General features: G+C 39.4%; 1 protein-coding gene across 4 annotated transcripts in view; it reads right to left on the bottom strand.

Moving 5' to 3' along the window:
- TENM1 (teneurin transmembrane protein 1) overlaps window positions 1-19978 on the bottom strand; it is an 839058-nt gene that overhangs the window by 31051 nt on the left and 788029 nt on the right. For all 4 annotated transcript variants that reach the window (XM_084789577.1, XM_084789578.1, XM_084789576.1 and 1 more), the window contains 2 exons: window positions 10569-10935; window positions 8674-9184 (listed from right to left, as the gene is read on the bottom strand). In XM_084789577.1, the coding sequence (XP_084645703.1) occupies window positions 8674-9184; window positions 10569-10935 (878 nt within the window). The remainder of the gene's footprint in view (window positions 1-8673; window positions 9185-10568; window positions 10936-19978) is intronic.

Raw genomic sequence — 19978 nt, 5'->3', positions numbered from 1 at the left:
AGAACAGTCAGTGCTCTTAACCGCTGAGCCATCTCTTCAGCTTCTAGAATTCATTATCCTTGAGGGGGATATACTTTAGTTGGGGCAAGTTATATTTATACATTATTAAAAATATATTTGGTCTAATCTTTTCTCATAAAGAATAGTGCAATCTTTCCCCGGAGGAGCATTTAAGCCAGTTCTAAACTGCACTGAAGAGAAACTGGAAGCTCCCCTACCTTTGCTTACAAGAAAATACTCAGATTAATAAATGCGTGATTCATTATTTATATTTTTAAAAGTAAGGACAAAGAAGTCAGACCTCTTTATTCCCTCAGGTCAAAACTGACCAATCTAATAAGCATACTTTAGGAAATAGTGGATCCTATCTTTCTCACCAGCAATAGTATTTTGCTTTTTATGATGTACTTCCAAGTCTACAATGCCCTTCTGTTTCTCATTTGACTTTCATTCAGCTAATAGAGTCAATTGCTAGGTCCTTGTGATACAGTGGTGTGTGAAACCCACAGTCTCTAGTAGGGCAAATGAGACATGCACAAAAATCAGTCTGGTCCCAGGACATTGCTAGTGCACATATAAGGGAAGAACTGTAGAAGCCCAATAAAGGCAGAGGTCAGTTCCTGCTGGGCCGAGCAGAAGAGAGGCAGGAAAATCATGAGGTGGTGATGCTTCAACCCGGGAAGGTGTACAGAGACTGGGAAGGCAAAGAAGGCCTTTCAAATAAAACAGGAGCAGGAAGACCAGCACAGACATATGTGAGATGTACTTTGGGAAAATATTGTTTGAGAACAAGGTTCCTTTAGGGAGGAAATGGGGGAGAAGTGTTGGGGAAGCAAGCTGAGGACTGAACACAGTGGGACTTGGTATACCAGGCTTTCGAGGTAAATGTGAAGTTCTGTAGAGGCATGGAAAGATATTTTTTGGAGGGGTGGTGGATAGGGTGACCAGATCAGTGTTGTGATGGTGATGAATTTTGGCTGGGGAGACTGGGAATTGTAGGAATTGTAAGGCGGCTACAGTCTCAGTTCCTGTAAGGGAAGACTGTGAACTCTTGTTTTCATCAAATGTACTATGATCACATGTCCTTGGGGTTTGCCTCCCTCACTAGACTGTAAGTTCACATCTTCCAGCCTTTCAGTCATCTTTACATTCTCAGAGTCTGGCAAAGAGTAGATGCTCACTACATCTACTTACCAAATGAATAGTAACTGGATGTTGTCACTGAAAATGGAAAGGAGAGTTGGTGACGACGATGAGCAACAGTGGGGTTAAGGAACAGACACAATCGTCTATAGTAGTGTTGGGAGGTTCTGGTTAGTTTTGTCAGCTTGACATAACCTAGAGTTAATCTGGGAAGAGGAACCTCAATTGAGAAAATTCTTTCATCACATTGGCCTGTGGTGCACTGCTTTGATTGATGATTGATGTGGGAGAGCCCAGGTCACTGTGGATGGTGCCATACCTGGGCAGGTGGCCCTGGATGCTATAAGAAAGCAGACTGAATAAGGAGTGGTGTGCACCATGGTCTCTGCTTCATTTCCTGCCTCCAGGTTCCTGCCTTGACTTTCCTCAATGATAGACTACAACTTTCAAGGTAGAAATAAAGCCTTTCCTTCCCAAGTTTATTTTATTCAGTGTTGTAGTTCAATAACAGAAAGCAAAATAGGACAGGAAGATTGGCTCAGCTTATGTTGATGTCCTGTGAAATTGCAAGTAAACTTCTTCGGCACCTCTGAAACTTTCTCGGCTTCTATGTACTCTCAATTTTTATTTTGCTTCTCTTCAGTATTGCCACAATTCTGTTTGCTTCATTATTGAGCCACAGCAAGGTTTGGAACAAAGAGAGGTATTTGAACAAAGATGTTGAATCTATCTTTTGATACCTGAAGGAACATCCTATACTTTTAAATTCTTGTTTATGTGTATGGTGGTTTCCTTTTGTGTTTGAGAGAGAGAGAGAGAGAGAGAGAGAGAGAGAGAGAGAGAGAGAGAGAGAGAGAGAGAGAGAGAGAGAGAGACTGACTCAAGGCTGAATTAGAACCTTTTTTGCTATCTGAGATGATAGTTTGATGGGCCTGAGGACAGAACGCCTGGCCTATCCACATATTGCAAGCACTCTACCAACTGAACTACAACCTCAGCCCCTATTTGTATTAAATTGTTGTCATTTACCTTCCTGGAGGCAAGAGCGGCACCCTATAACACCTTAGTTTCTTTTCTATTCTATGACTGTAGAAAACACTAGAATCTTGCATATGTTTGGTTTATGAGCCTTAACGGTTAATGGATGAGCCATCTCTCCAGCCCCATTTCAAGTGTTTGAAGGAGTGCCTATCGAGTGAAACTTTCTGCATGGAGACATGGCTTATGTGCCTTGCCACATTATAATCTTATCTGGGAGAAAGGGCAGTTCCTCATTAGCCACCCTTGACAAAACTTAGCACTAAAAAAAATAGTCTAGAAGGTATTGAGGAATATTATGAAAGCTTTTCTCACTTGTCAGTAAGTGGCTTTTTGTGTGGATAGAAATGCACTAATAGAGTCTAGAAATGGAGAATGCAGAGCACCCGAAGATCAATAACACATGGAAATACAGAGGTCCTTCCAAGTGCAAGGACTTCCTATTAAAGGCAAAGGAACTAAAGAACTGTTTGCTCAGCCTTGCCTGACAGGTGACACAACAGATTCTCTGGCTTCAGCATGGGACCTTTTTCATTTAATGTAGCAGGATATTTTTTTGCCAGGAAAATGCCAGAAAAATACACAAAAGCATTATAGTTACTATTTCAGTTCCAAGTGTGAAGAGGATTTGCCTGTTATGTGAGGTGCAAGGCTTTTCCCTTGGATGTCTACTGTAGTAGGGTCATTACAATTAGGGCCCATTAGCTTGTCAGGGTAGAATGCATTTCTCATTGTTCCAGTATTCTTGCATTGACAGTCACCTCCTTGTGACCATTTCTCTGTGGTCAGCTTCTCACCCCTGCCCCCAACACTCAGTATGCTTATGGGCAGTGAGGCTTCAAGTACTAACACTTGGGGTGTGTAATTTTGATCTTGGTCCAACTCAAACAGAGTTATGAAAATCAATGAGCTATTTAAACAATATCTCACCACACAATAAAAGCCCTATATACTACCACGGTATAAGAGACTGTTTTAAGACCCATTTGCACTATTCAAGGCAGTGCTGAACAGATTATTCTCATGGGTCTGTCTACACAGAGGATCTCTATCCTGCCAAACTTTACTCCCCTATCATCTCATCTCACAACAGAATTCTGTGTTTAACTTGGAAAAACAATTTGTCTACTTTGGCCAAAGAAAGAAGCGCCCCCTTCTCAATTTAGAGAAGTACTTGAGGTTTCAGGAGAGCCTTTCAGTTTCTACCATGTTTAGCCCTATTCTGACTCTGATTGAGGTTCAATTCTGTGTTCTCAAACTTCAGATGGACAAGGACAGTTTTGTGGAACTATCCAGGACTGGGTTAATGGATATAAGTGAAATGAGCCACATGCAGAAGGTAGGTGATTTAAGCATATTATTAGGGACAGAAAGTCTTTCACTCTTACATGGCTGAGCAAGATAGGGTAGGTGCTGTTCAGCCTGAGAACAAAGAGCTTCAAAAGGAAGAGGTATCTTCTCTCAACACATGTAATTTGTTCTTGATAATGTCAGCTGGAGTTAGGAGGTGGAGGAAAGAATAACCTTCCCTTTTACCTAATGATGCTGTCATAGTCGCATCCTGTTCTAGCTCTCCATATTCTGCATCATCATTCTTGTAATTGCAAATATCCACCCTATTATGGAACACATTGTGGTAGTCATAGAACAGAAGGAATAAATCCACCTGTATCTGGCCAACAAGAGATCTGAATGGGCAAGTTACTTCTTGATTCTGGGACTCTTTTTCCTCACGTGTAAAATGACTTCTAACTTTTCTTTGTGGCCATAAAATTACAAGATTACTCCTATGTGGATGCTTGTGTTTCTTATTGCTTAGTTTCTCCATATTGGTTATGCCATAATGATGTTAGTAGCTTCCACTTTACTGATTGTGGGCTGAGTCATAGTGACAGGTCTGGGAAATACTGCTTATCATATTGTCCCTGCTTCAAGGTGCCATCACTTTGAAGGCGTACAAACTGATCTTTCAGTAACACTCTCTTCTCTACTGGGCATCATATATTTTTATCTCTGTACTGCACCTGTTCCATTAGCAAACAAATATATTTCACTAAAAACTCCTATAAATTTGAGGCTAGCCTAGTCTACATAGTGTCAGGCCAGCCAAGGCTACATAGTAAGACCCTGCCTTAAACCAAAACCCAAATCAAACAAAAAATAAACAACAATGAAAACTTCCCTCTGTTGATTCTTTCTCTCCTCTTACACCAGCTCTAATTTTTCTACTCTTTATAGCAAAGTTCCTCAAAGTAATTATTTTTCCAGTATGCGTAATCTCTTTCCTCCTATTTCATTTATTATTATTATTGAGAGATAATTCACATATCATAAAAAATAGCATTTTAAAGGGTATCGGCCACTAAGGTTTCAGTACACTGGTTGTGTTATATAACCACAACCACCACTGCTAGGGCATTCCTATCATCCCCTAAAGAAACTATATTCATTAAGCCTGCCCACACACCTAGTTCCTTTCTCTCATCAGCTATAGGCAACAATTAATCTACTTTATACCTACATGGATTTGCTTCTTTGGTAAATACAATCGTATGATACTTTTCCTCTTGTGTTTAGCTTCTCTCACTTAATGCTTTGTGTGGTTAATTCATGTTTTAGCATTTATGAAAACCTCATTTCTGCTTTTGAGTTACTATTATCTCATGATATTGATAGATTGCATTATGCAAGCCCACTCATCACTTGATGGACACTTCTTGGTTTTTATGAACAGTGGTGCCATGAACATCCATGCAGCCTTTCTTTAACCTGTTCTGTTCAGGCTTGAATCCTCTACTGTGTCACAGAATCTTTCCCCTTTCAGGTAAATAATGATCTTCACAGACAGTGGTCAGTTCTTAGGACCGACTTAATAATATCTGATACACATTCACTTTTTGGGGGGATGCTGGACATTGTCTCCAGGGTCTCATGTATGTGAAGCAGGTGACCTACCATTGAGCTGTAGACTCAGTCCCCTTTCCCTTCTCAAATCACCTATTTTATATAGTGATGAATTATGAACCTGTCCCCCAATTTTGTAAAATCAAGTAATATAAGCTGGGTTTAATTTTAACTTTTATTTTATTTTTTCCAAATTTTGTATGTATAAGTGTTTTTCTTTAATCCTGCATTTATGTCTATGTAATACTTGCATGCCTGATACACCTGGAGGTTGGACTAGGGCATCAAATACCTTGGAACTGGAGTTATAGGTGGATGAGTCCTGCCATGAAGGTTCTTTGAAAGTGTAGCTAGTGAATTTAACTATTGAGCCATCTTTCCAACTGCAAGAGAAGGGGTCTTTAGGAGATGATTAGGTCATGATGCTTCTGCCTCCATAATGAGATTTATGACTTTATGAAAGAGCTGCTGGGAAATAGCCTCCCTCTTTTCTACTCTACTTTTGCCACCTGAAGGCACACAGTAAGAGGTGTCATCATGCAAGTGATTGGGCCTATACTATGCACACTGAATCTGCTGACACCTTGATCTTAGGCTTTCTAGCACCTGGCAAGATGTTCTGGTGGGTTAAAACATTTGCTGCACAGGCCTTGTGCCTGAATTTGTTCCCTGGAACCTATGTAAAGGTGGAAAAAGAGCACCAACTCCACAAAGTTGTTCTCTGACACACATGCTATGATGTATGAGCATGTGTACACACGTACACACACACACACACACACACACACACACACACACACACACACACACACACACAGAGGCAGTTAGTTTAAGAGCATAAATGGACAGGGCTAAAACAATTGGCTTTCAGGACATGCTGCTTCCCTAGTTCGCTGGCCCTCTTTCCTCAGTCTCTTTTGACACTTTTTCTTAAGCTAAAAGCTATGAAGTGCTTCAGGGTCATTCTGTTGCTATCTTTTCTTAGTCTATACTCACTCTTCTGGAGACGTCATCTGTTTCATGGATTTAAATACATTTTAAACATTGGTGGATTCCAAATGTGGATTCCTAGCTTCTCTTCCTTTCCAAACTCATCTATTTAAATTTACATGTTTGACTAATTACCACAAATTGAATTGCTAGTCTCTTACCTTATAATACTTCTTGTATACTGTTTCTTTCTAAGAATAGAAACCCCTATATTTTGTGGCTGAGGCCAAAAATTTTATGTTGTCTTTGACTCATTATTTTTTCCCTACGAATCCTACATCTACTTTGATGATAACTGTTGATCATTCTAATTTTCAAAATGTATACAGAATTTTTGATACAATTTTACAATTAGTATTCTCTCTCTCTGTGTCTCTGTCTGTCTGTCTGTCTCTGTCTCTCCCCTTACCCCATCTACCTGCCTATCTATTTATCTATTTTGTGTGTGCCATGGCACAAAATAGGAGGTCAGAGAACTTATGGGAGTCAGTTCTTTCCTTCCAGCATATGGATTCTTGGGATCAAATTTGAGTTCCCAGGCTTGGAGGCAAGCACCTTTACCCGATGAGCCATCCTACTAGCTCCAGATTACTAATATAACCTCTACCATATTCACATATGTATGTATGCATATATTCTTCATATAATATCATTATTTGAAATTGTATACAACTTACTGTCCTCTAGTACAATGTCAGCTCCATGGATATATAGACCTGTATCTTTTTATTAATGGTTATATCTCCACACAGAACAGGCACACCCAGCCTGTGGCATGAAGGCTGCACATTACCTCAGGATAGTTATGAGTGAAAGTCAACATAAAATAATGAACTTACTTAAAACATGGAAAATTCTGTGACACTTTTGTAAGTTTATTTCATAGTTCTTGTTTGTGAACTCAGTTGATAACACCATTGTGCCCTGGTGTCAAAGGTTAGACATTAATCAAAGAAATGAAAAGGAAACAGTTTACCTGGTTGAGTTAAAAACTAGTTATCCTGTCAACTATTTCTTTTGGCAGGACTGAATTTAACAGGCAGATTTCAAAATAGTGGTTTCCTTTTTCTTGCTTAATTTTAACTGCACTGTAATATGGGGTATGACTTGTTTTCAAAGACACTAAGTGTTTCTCATGAGAAATTGATTTCCTTAAGGAAGAATATTTTAAAGTATGGTTTCTTGACTTAGGTTATAGTAGTTGAGCTCTGGACAGCTGAGTGAATCAGGACCAACTAACTACATTGTGGCTTAGTTACCTATCTAGAAAAAGGGAATGCAAGAGAGTCAGATTAAAAAAAAAAGTACAATAATTGCCTAGCACAATATCTAGTAGTAAGCAAATCTTTAGAGAACAGTGGCTTTTGATATTCTTATTAAGCTGTAAGAGTGCTTACAAAACAAGCAAACAAACACACAAACACACAAACAACCAAACAAAAACCCAGAGAAAGTCCTGCAACAGAAACTACTGAATGCATTTTTCCAAGTGGAACTGGAGTAGCCATTCAGGTGTTTTGTATAAGTGGCATTTCTTTGGGAAATACTCTGAAATTTGAAGGACAATTGCTTTGTTCTATTCCTAGAAGGCTTTTGTGGGCCTGGACAGATTCTCGTATTCTCTATAACCTCACAAGAAGACTCACCCTCGAAACTCATCACACTTAGTGTCTCCATTTCTTCATGGTTTAAAGCCTTCAACTAAACTGTCATCCCAGGCTCTAAATTCTGACTCTAGGGATTAGCCTCACTTAGTGTACAGGTAGAAACTTGGCCACTTCCTTTGTGGGGAAAGTGCCTCCTGAGGGCTGATCAGTCTGGCTTGCTGAGTGACTTGGAAACATTCTAAGGGCAATGGTCTCTATTTCCACGCCATGGGACCACCCAGTAGCTTGCTGTCACACATACTTTGTGTTAGTTCCCAGTCAAATTCAGTTATCACAGAACTAGTTAGTCTGTAACTGCCACTGCATGCTAGGTTCTATTTGTGCAGGGACACAGAGGAAGCCTGAGCTTGCACAGACAGGAGCACTTGGCTCCATGTTTCACAGAAGCCATCAGGGGCTCAGAGCTGCTGGTCAGCATTTGCTCCATGGATTTTTATATTTGCCTTTCAGGGTCCACTTCTTCCATTCTAACTTCACCCTTATTTCTTGCAGCAATGAATACTGAGTTGGGCTGGGCAGACTTATTTATTCATCCATTGATCCCCACAGGGATCAGTAAATACTTGTTAAATCACACTGTGTCTTTACTGCTTCCCCAGCATCCTTTTGTTTTGTTATTTAGATGCAACTTTACTTTGTCTTCCCAGGGATGCTGTAAATTTTTTGAGTGTGTGACTTCTACCTCATTCTTGTCCCCTGCAGCGTCACACTACACTTTAAGCATTATACCTCCACAAACTGCTTTGGCAAAATGGGTCCCACCCTAGGAGTTGAGTAAAATTTTCTCCTTGACTACTTACTTTTTTCTTTTAACTGTGATTGTTAGGAGAAAATAGCATGCAGCAGTCATCAATTACTAATCTATGTTCTTACTGTAATTCTGTTTCAAATAAAAACCTAACAAAGGCTGAGTTCGAAATTAGAAACTTACTCATAAACAGTTGTCCATCCATTTTCATTACTTTTCGTTGCTAGAAGTCCTGTGTTTCCTGGGTAGGTCATCAAGGCCAAATTGTAGCCTTGAGCTGACACTCTTTTCAGGACTCCATTGCTGCTTATGGTCAGCCAGTAGACTTGTCCTCCAGGCACCACAAGCCAGAGAGGCATCCCACCTGCATCCCGGCGAATATGCACTGAATTGCCATTGCTGCTGGTGATTGCACCCAAATCACCTTCAGCATTGTAGGTGAAGTTATAAACATAGTCCCTTGTTATCAAGTTCATGGTATGTAAGTGCGTTCCATTGACAGTGAACTGGTAGAGTTCTTGGTCAGCAGGTGAGGCAATCTCATAAAGGTTCATATCATTCAGGTGGGCTTGATTCCTGCTGATGGTACGAATTCGAACATTGCCAAGGTCTGCCACATAGAGAGTACCATCAGGTGACACTGCTAAGGAGGAAGGGGCTTTCATCTTTGCATCTTTGGCATAGCCACCATCACCTATGGGGAAACAACCCTGATATTAACAATTGGTATCAAGGGGACTTGAGTGAGCATACCCTAGATGTAAAGCCACACACATCAAAAATCATTTTAAAGGAAAAAAAAGCAATCACCAGACCATCACTTTTGCATACCCCCGTGATTATTTTGAAACCCATTATTCAAAAGATTGTAATTCTTGAGTCAGTACCACTAAAGATGAGCAGTAAGATGTAATTATCTCAGTCACACCAATTTTGTGAATTCCTAAATCCTGCTGTTCTGAAGCAATAGTATTGCAAGATACACGAACAGCAAGTAATGATAACCACACATACATTTCCTGTAAATCCATGAGTCTTATCCCTGTTGCTGTTTGCAGGATCTGGTTTAAGATCTTCTAGTCCTTCTTTGCTTAGAGGGCATTTCTTCTGCTAATACCCATTGCTCCATAGTCAAGGCACATGAAGTCTCTGCCTGCAACAAGGACTCTAAATATCAAAGTTGCTAACTGGGATAAACATTTAGATCTACCTTGAATGAAAGGTATCCATTACTAAAATATCTGTAAGCCTCATTGTCCAGGAAAATACTGGAAATACTGAATAAAGTCATATTGACCGACTTGCTGGATCTGGATTCCCCTGGCTCAATGAAACACAAAACCTATAAGGGCCATTCAGTCCTGGATGAGTAGTTTAATCGGTCTGCATGTAGCATGGAGGGATTTCCATTTCAGAGGCATGAATAGAACCGTTGACATTTAGAGGTCTGTTTGATATCTGGAAGAACTATCCCATGTTTGAGGAAAAGGCTCTTCTTTTCTTCTCCTATTTCAGCCAAAAGTAAAGGGCACTGTTGTTTATAGAATTTCAGAGCTTTTAAAATCAAGCAATGTGGGAGACTGATGCCATAAGAACTTACATTGTGGAATTTAATTTTGCCTGTGCATTCTCAAAGCAGTCTACTTGAGATCACTTCTAATGTCTAATAAAACATGCTTTTAATGTGGAAAGCAGTCACTTAGGGTAATATGTTTTTATACCTATTTTCCTTTCTCTAAAGCACAAATAATAGCATGATCTTACATTTATATGCTGTTAACTTTTTGAGAGTCTGCAAAGTTATTACATCTATTTATCCTAAGAACAGCAAGGTGACATGATGGAGAAATATACTTATCTCTATGTAACAAGTAAGGCAGATGAATTGTGAAAAGGTTTTATGGCTTTTCTGGGTCACTCAGTCAGCTGTCAGAGCTGACTCCCAATACATTGCTTTCTGTACTAGCCCACACAATGGTTTATATGAGTTCCTTTTGTTTTCCTTTAGGCTTTTCTGATGCAGGTTTTGCTTTTGAAAACAGAGAGGGGGAGCTGGTGAATTGCTAAAAAGGTCATACCTGAAAAACAGTCACAGTTGGGATCAATTTTGCAGTCGCAGTCAGTGGGAGCACCAGCAATGATGGAGATCTCCCCATTGGTGGTCACTTGCTGAATGCGGTTCACTTTCCTCTCGTCTGTTTCAGCAATGAAGAGCAGCCCGCTGTGGGAGACGCTGATGGCCCTAGCTGACTCCAGAGTGGAGTGAATTGCTACTTTGCTGACCAAGAAATGATCGATGCCGGGCACCTGGCAGTGAATGGGACGCCCTGCAATGATCCGCACACGCCTGTTCTCAGAAATTTGCAGCACAATGTTGTTGTCCAGGACATATAGTGAATTGTCCATGGGATTAACTGCAAGGTCTGTTGGCCATTCTAATCGCACCTACAAAAAGAACAGAGCACACAGCATCATGTTACCATGTCTTTCCAGAGACAATTTTACCTTAAAAGTAATAAATAGGTTATTGTTTCAGTACTATTACTGATTTAAGCAATGTTGACACTGTCTGGCAATGAGGGATGAGTAGGTATTCACACAGCCTGCTAAGCATATTTATCATCTCTGCTATTTCCAATACAATGTAAATTATTTTCCATAGTTGCAGAAGTATATTCTAGAGTAGTTGTTTTCACAGTGCGATCTCTGGACCAACAGCCATAGCATCACTTGGGACATGGTTAGAAATGCAAATTCTGAGGACCTATCCTAGACTCATTGTATCATGATTCCTGAGAATGAGAATCCAAACATCTGTGTTTTTATAAATCATCTAGATGATTCTGAGGGCTATTGCTGGAGGGCTTCTGGATCACTACAAACAACACACACACACACACACACACACACACACACACACACTTACACACACAATCTTTAATTGTTTTGTATATGCTTAGAAAAGCAAAGTCCTAAAGATTTTGTGGCAACAAAGTGCTGGGGAAACCAGAGTTTACTCAATCAACTGCCTGTTTGGACAGGGCCTGCTATTAGCATATGTCTAATATCTATCTTGTATATTATTCAAATATAGTCCTTTAGCTATTGATTTAGAGTCCTAGGCTGGAACATACTTCTCACCTAGCTGGATCTTATTTAATCTACTAGTTTTCTCCCTTGACAATGAAACAGGTTGGTTTTGTTATTTCCCTGAAAGTTTGCTGTGAACCATCTTTGGACTATGCTTTGTGTCAAGCTTTAGGGATTAAAACAATTTTTTTCCATGACATAAACCTATGCCCTCAAATAACTCTTTTGATCTGGTAGAGCCCTTGAAAACACTATTAGCAGTTACTCTCCATGTTGTGAAAAGGAAGCAATAGAAAGGGTCTGAGAGCACTTCATTGAGACATGGAATCGGATATTAACACAAAAGATGGTACGTAAGCCAAGGGTGAGGTGATCAGGAGGGGAAGAGTTGCATGAGTCTGAGTGAAATCTGGGTAAAGCAAATGGCATGGGTAAAAGCCTAGATATCAGAGATGGCATGGCTCATCTTGGGTACAATAAATATTTCAGTAAGTTAATATTTCAGTATGTGGAAATAATTAGTGACACCAACCAGGAGGTAGACAGTGACTAGATGTTACAGCGTCAATCTTGTCCTTTTCAAATTTATATCTTGTGGTCCTTACCTTCAATGTAACTGTATTTGGAGACAAGGCATTTGCAGAGTAAATTATAATAATTGAGAGTATAAGGTTGGCTCCCTAATCCAAACTGCAAGTGTGATTATGATAATGGAGACATTAGGACTGTGTAGACTCAGAAGATATCTCTATGTGGACACAGCAAGAAGATGGCCGTCTGAATGTTAAAATGAGAGGTCTAAGGGGAACTAACACCTGTGTCTTGGGTTTTCAGTGGCCAAAGATTTGAGAAAATTAATTTTTGTTATTGAGGACAACTAATGTTTGATCTTTTGTTATGGCATCTCTGACAAACAAATATAGCAGGTAATGGAAGAAGTACTCAGTCAGTTTTGTTTTTGTGACTGGGAAGGACACAGAAGGACTTTAGGGAGGGGTTTGGCATAGCAATATTTGGGTTTCCGATGAATGCTATTGGCTGCTCTTGAAACAATGTGGGAGGTAGAGGTGAGATCAGGTAGACAGAGGAGGTTTTTGCAGTGGCCTAGGTAAGGACTTTTGATACATAAACTAGAATGGCAACATAGGCTATGACAACACAGGGATTGGAAATAGAGAGGAACAAACAGTGTGTGTGTGTGTGTGTGTGTGTGTGTGTGTGTGTGTGTGTGTGTGTGTGTTTGTAGTGTGTCCCGTCCAAGTGCTGTGCTAGATCCTGGGGATAACCAAAATAAATGTGATTCTACTGTAGTTACTTTCTAGACATGAGTTGCCTCAGTGCCTGCTCTGACATTTCCCGATAGTGACTACTTATCCCTAGGCACTTCTTGGTGTACAGTGCTCCATGTTGCACTCATTACATCACCACTCCTTACTGCCCATTTCTCTCCTTTCAGGCTAGACAAAGACAGAAAAAAAAAGCCCTATTCAGGACTTAAATAGTGACAGTAATCTAACGATTCTTTTTAGCTCGGAGTGAAAGCTGAAGGAAGTCTTTGTTTTTCTCATGGAATCTGAAAGTTTGCGAAGAAGCTATGGGCTGTCATTGTGTTTTGAGGCCCACTACTTCCTCAGCTGGAAGAGGCCTTATGTACAGCAATTAATGAAGTGGAAAAAGGCCCCATCTGATGTCTGGATGAGAACTTTTATTTTACTTGTGCCCAATAAGGGTGGGCAACTGATGCTGTGACAAGAACAAAAATTGCCTTTGGCATCCCCTTATTATACCACATGGGGCCATTTACCCCCATGTCTGAGTGTCTCTCAGATGCCTAGAAATTTCATTGTGTCCCCATATCTCCTTGTGCCCTCTATGTCCACCTCTCCACATGCCAGCCTTTTCTGGTCAGTACCATATGCCTCTGGGCAGCTAGGAATTTGAGTGCTAATGGGGTATAAAGCTCTGCTTGTATTATGCATGTTCTACAGAGCCTTTCAGACGAAGGCCATTGGATAAACATTAAACAGCAGCATTAACAGCTCCCAGAAAAGTTTGTGGCGATGTGTTCCTCAGCATGTCTGTCTGAGGCCTTTGCATGTCAGTGTGCTACCGCGGAGAGAAAGAGTGAGTGCCTGCTGCCACTGCAGCAGCAGAGGATTGAGTCTTCCTTCACCCCGTGCCCCACCCCCACCTCTATATACACTATCAAACCTGTGCAGAATCTGTCTGTGTGCCTTAGTCCTATGGAACATGGTCTCCCAGGAAATAAGTCAGGGCTGGCTGAGGAAGAGGAAATGAATTTATTTCAGTACAACACTCCTTGTTTGATCGAGTCTGAAGTCAGTGACCCAGAAAAAACAAAGCTGGCTGAAATGACGTTCTAATTATCCCCACTCTGGGAGCCAAAGCCAGGCCAGAGGCCGAGGAATGGCACACACCTGGCAGAAGCTAGGGAAGAAACATATTTTAGACTCTCTTCTCAGCTATCAAGGCTGCCTCCGAGATAAGGGCTGGTGGTGAGAAAACAAGCTGTGAAATTCTTCAACTCTCTCAACCTGATTTAAGCTGATACTATTGGTGTCATGTTTATTAGATTTAATATTGCCTCAAAAATACACCAGCAATTGTGTCTGTTTGTTTTCTTTCCCATCAAATGAGCTACCCTCTGGCAGTTTCCTGCGACTAAAGTGGCCTTTGTGCTTTTGAGACACTTTCTATGCCAACTACACAGAATCCCTTTAATTCCCATTTGATTCAGCAGGGTCGCTTGTCGATGAGATCTTCTCAGATGAAAGATGTGTGCCGACTTAATAGTCAAGGGGCCATTGTTTTAGAGGATGGACCTTTCAGCTGCTTTTAGGTTGTCAGTTCCTTTTATGTCGTTCGTGTGTTAAATACATCCATTTCAGGTAATTTTTTGAGGAACTAGTGTTTTACACCCACACAAAGAAAACAGCATTTACTATTAAGGCATTTCCACCCCTCCCCAACATATGGAGTAATGTTTTTGAGCTGATTCTGGCTGTTGGAACTAGTATCTATTAGTCGTGGAGAGATCCTACAACTATGATACTGAGCTGGATCTAAGGTTAACGTGCAGAAGTCGCTGCTTGTACACTGCTTTTAAAAATGTGGGTAGCATGTAGAGGTAGAAAAAAGCATTTTCTTTTGGAGTGGGAGAAGGAAGAGACCAAAGAGCAGCAGTGAAAATTCTAGAAACTCTGCTAACTGACCCAGCCTACAGGCAAACCTTGAGGTCTAATTTGTGATGCTTGCCCCACCTTGTAAAAGCATACTAACTTGTTCAAAATGTCAAAATGTGTTTAAGCTAAACTAGCATTAAAGGTCAGTGGCATAGCCTCCAGCTGGTGGAATGTACTCATCCCACAGCAACCTTCCCTAACAAGTAACCCCGAGCAGAAAGCAGCACTTGGTTGGGATGTCAGCACTGGACAGAACTGTCTTCATCTGCTAATTGAAAGCTTGACTCGAAGGGAGTTGATTCTTAGGTCAAACCAGTCCCATGGTTGACTTAAAGCTCCAGCTAATTTTGACCTCAGTATCAGTGTATAAGACAGCAGGAGCCATTGATATAACAACAAAAAAGTATGGTCCCTAAGGAACAAAAACTATCCTTTCTGGAGAATGATTTGACTAAGATTTAGAAGGATATGTATTCTAAGACTTACCCTGCAGATGGTGAAGAGACAATGAAGATCTTTGAAGTGGACAGCTGACAAGGTCAGATTAATACTTCAGAAACATTACTGAAAGTATTTGGGGGACACATTGGAGGGAAAGCAGACTAGATAAAGTATAATCATTGCAGAGAGCAGCCATTCATTATTGCATTCATCCATTAATGTCTTCTCCCACCCAACCATCTGCTATATATCTTCCTGGCACTTGGAGTCTGGAATACTGCTTCTTAGATTCAGAAGAATGTGTGAGAGCTTGGCAAAAGTTATGTACTCTTTCCATACAAGAAATGCTCAGATGTACTAGAGTGAAGTGCTTACCTCAGGCTCTTGTGTTTAAATTTCCTTGATGAAGAATTTTAAATGATATGATTTGCTATTGCTGTGGTTTCAGAGAACCAATTATTGTATAGGCATTTCAGTTTTCTTACACAGAAACTATGTCAAATAACACTTCTGAAACATTGTAAGAATTCAATGAAAACAATGTAAATCACGTGAGAGTCCAGTATATAGAAATATGTCTGAAAAGAACAGCTAATCTGGATCTGAGGAAAGCTGTACAGCGGTTACAGAAACTCACCCCTGCCTATGACCCCTCTTGTCTCTATCCAGCTATTGCAATGCTCTCTTCCCTGGACAGTCTATGAACTCTTAAGTTTAATAACATGGTCATACTCTTTAAAGACTTCTTGTGATCCTATATCACCAGGCACTAGCTCATTTGTTCTTTTCCTTAGGGATCTTCCTAAACAATAAAACCTCCAAGAAATCTTTGGCTTATATTTGGGACATATTATCTCACACATACATTTGTCATCCAATTCCCTGGCTAATCGTTTAGCTTATTACTTGGGCCACCTTGTTATTTGTAGCAGTACTCTTGGCTCACTATCAAGCACAGAACATGTTAAATTAATAAAATTTCTTTCTCTGACAAAAAAGTCTATTTGTTCTGTCTCCCACACTATGTTCTATACCAAGAAACCAGTTCTAATGAAGAGAGCAGATCACTCCCCTCATGGAGACTATAGTCTTTTGCTGACTCCTTTTATTTTATTTTTCTGTAGGTACAAGGGGTTACTGGTGGCATAGAGCAATCAATTATTTCTTTTCCACTCTAGTCACTTAAGAAATTAGCTATGGTGGAAATGCCTCAAGAATAAACTATGACAATTACAGTATTCTACATTCACCATCAATTGCTAATAAGTTCTTTCCCCAAAGTTCCTCTGGGTTGGAGAAAACTGGCTGTTTCACAGAAGGTCCTGCCTTCCATCCCAGATATAACTAACTTCTGGTCTTCCTTCTTCATCCCACTCAGAGCTTTGTGGCTCATTTAAAAAGCAACTCTGCTTAAAGCTTCCTCAGTAGGACTCTTCAGGAATGGTATGATTATAATCCTCTGAGGTATGCCAGCCCTGGGGAGGATGCAGTGATGGGACTGCATGCTCTGTACCAGGTGTTCTGCCAGCACCACGTTAGATGTCTCCACGCTCCTAAAAGCTGACAACCCTAGATTGGTAGAACCACTTTTTGTCAGTTTTCAAATGGCATTCTCATTTTTTGACACTGATACTGTCTAAGCTTCTTCAAATTTATAAAGGAAGGAAAATGCTGTCTGGAGAAAGTGGGTTTTTTTTTCTTCACGTGGAGATTGTGATGACACTTTTGAGAATGATGGCCTCTATTGATCTTGCTTTTAAAGAGCGGAAATTATTAGAAGGTGAAATAGATCAAGATTTCATGGCCTTGTCAACAAGTAACTCATTTCCCATTATCTCAGATCCACACTCTGTAGCTCTTCATAATGGCTGGACATGTTGAAGAACCTCTTAACCTTTGCTCACAAGCATCCACATAATCTGTCTTCATGGTTGCCCAATGAGAAGCCATGAGAAAAATGAAAGTTTAACTTGCTATATTCATTGAAAATGAATAGGTAGTGTCAATTTAATCATGACTTACACTTAGGCTGATCGTTAGATCTAGATTTAGGTCTAGTATAGAGCCTGTAGACTAAATTGTATATACCCAATGTTTCTCATTTCGAAGTGAATGAAAGAAATCAAAGCAAAGCAAAACAAAGTGTCCTCTTTACCTCACACAAATAGAACAAGAGCTGTCAATAGTCTTGGTATATTTCACTTTTAATAATTTGTAAATTTAATAAATAAGGTCATTTAGAAACATATTCTTTTAAGTGCCTTCTTTCTCTGCAATATGGGAACATCAAACTTTATCTAGGTTGGATTTATCCCTGTGTAAATTTCAAGATGCTCAAAGAATAATGGTCAATATGAAATCTCACATGTGTGCCTCCTGATACGCTTGTGTCAGAGACCTCCTGTTCTAGACCTAACCCATCATTCATTCAATCTTTCCTCCTTAATGGCCAACCTCTATTCTTATGTACGTACATATTGCTTTTTAGAACAAAACATTATTTGCAGTTAGTTGTGTCCACATGGTAGAGTTTCAGACAGTACAATGTAAGAAGAATGATTAAATCATCCACAGACACAAGTCCAGACATACATACATAAAGAATGCTCAACAGAGAGCTAACTGACTTGCAAGAAGCTTTCTATGGTTTTAGCTACCTTTGGGACATATGAATGGTGAAAGTTTTGCCAGACATCTTGGACCGTGACATTGCTAGGAAATAGAAGATCTGTAATCAGGTAGCAGTAATTCAGGAGTTTGGATCCTGAATAAATCTGTGGCGCTTCCACCTCAGTTGTGAATGATACATTTATTCTGCCTGATATCTTACTTGCACCTGTGTTGTAGGGAGGGTGTTTCTACTATCCTCAATGTAATAGGATCGAAATGAATATGATGCCCTAGCTTTTAGTTTTTCATTTTGACTGGAGCTACTGATTATACCATTAAAGATGCAATGATCTAACGAATTTCTAGTGCTTCCTCTTTGGAGAAATCACCTGTATTTACAGAATTAAAGTAAATTAAATGGAAGTATATTAATATTTTGGTAAATGTGGGAATACACCACCACAGTCTTTCAGAATTGTACCTTTTAACTGGTACACAAAAACATTTAAAACTGTCCATATTAATGGAGTATCAAGTAAAGCTTACATATATATATATATATATATATATATATATGATGTTTAAATTAGATTAAATATATTTATCTCCTCAAGAAATTTTTATTTCTCTATGGTGAAAACTCTCAAAATTCTGTCTTCTAGCATTTTGAAATGTAAAGTTTCTTTACTGTTGCCTGTAGTCACTGAATTGTAACTAGCACTAGGATAGCTTGCTCCTTTCAACTCTACCTTAATATTCATTGAATATTCAGAATTTTGCTATCTCTCCCTCCCCCAATGTTATCAGCCTCTGATAAACTCCATTTTACTTTCAGTTTCTGTGAGATCAACATTTTTATATGAGTAAGACCATGCAGCGTCTGTCTTTTTGTGTTTCTCTTATTTCAATTAACACAATAAGCTCCAATTGTAGCCATTAGTAGAGCAGCCTTTCATTCAGAGGATGGGAAATTGATCAAACTTAATGAAAAAAGATAAACTTCAAGAATTATTTAATACTTATGGCTCCATCTCCAGTCACTTTAAGAAGGGTTTCCAGCTCCATGGGACTTTCAACCCTATATAGTGCGTCTGTGTTATACCAGAAATGCTTGTTTGACTTCTTTTGTCTTCTACCAGTTCTATGAGTGTGAAAGTGTAAGGATGAATACCCATTCATTTTATAATCCATCTAGCATTAAACTTAGTAAATATTTGTTGATATAAGACATTCAGTGCTTTATTGCCTGTAATAATTTCAGTGCATGAAAGTATTTATAAATCATAATATGCAAATAGACACTAAAATTACTGTTTCATTAATGTGTTTTTGTCATTAATCTGGTTTTCAGATGCTGACTGATGTTAGCTAGAGTTTCTCTGTTTCTACCAGTTTGAAGTACATTTGCCACTCCTTTTGCATTTTCACTTTTCTTATAATCATGTATAACAATCAATGCATATGTTTAATGGAGGATTTGTGACCAAGTCCCAAAGCTATCAAACTTATGTTCATGGTATAATTAATGTAACATGGGATTTCAAGTTAGCTTTATCGACTCCAGAGTTTGCCCAAATCTCTTTTAGGAAGTCTTTGAGGTTAAAATTATTAATAAAGAAATTTGCCATTTTATACATAGTCATGAGTTTACAGTTGAGTTTTCTAGAAGATATCTGAAGCCTGTGTGAATGCAGTTTGAAAAACCATCCAATAATCCAGGTCTGATGGCACACATCTGCATTCTCAACATTCAAAGACTTAGAGTAACTGGAAGTTGAGGCCAGTCTGTGCTATATAGTGAGAGTCTTTCTCAGAAAACAAGAACAACAACCAAAAGCAACAAGCCACAAATGAACCTTTTACAAACACAAACAAAAATCATGCTCATAGTTTCGAATGAGGTAAATACTGACATGATAAAACTCATACAAAGAAAAGATCTTTGCTATGGTGAGGGGAATAACAGAGTACAAGTAGGAGGGGATCTAATGAGGGAGTAGGAGACAGATAAATACAGAAGATGGAGCAAGGAGGGTTAAGACAAATACCAAGGGTGTCTGAAAGTTATAAGGAAACAAAATGTTAATAATATACCTAAAACAGTCATAATACACTTAAGTAAGTGTATAAATAAACATTTATAG

This window comes from Acomys minous, assembly GCF_964271855.1.
Source record: "Acomys minous genome assembly, chromosome: 7".
In the NCBI taxonomy this organism is placed as follows: domain Eukaryota; kingdom Metazoa; phylum Chordata; class Mammalia; order Rodentia; family Muridae; genus Acomys; species Acomys minous.
Note: the sequence above shows the minus strand (reverse complement) of the source record. Positions and strands in the feature narration are given on the sequence as shown.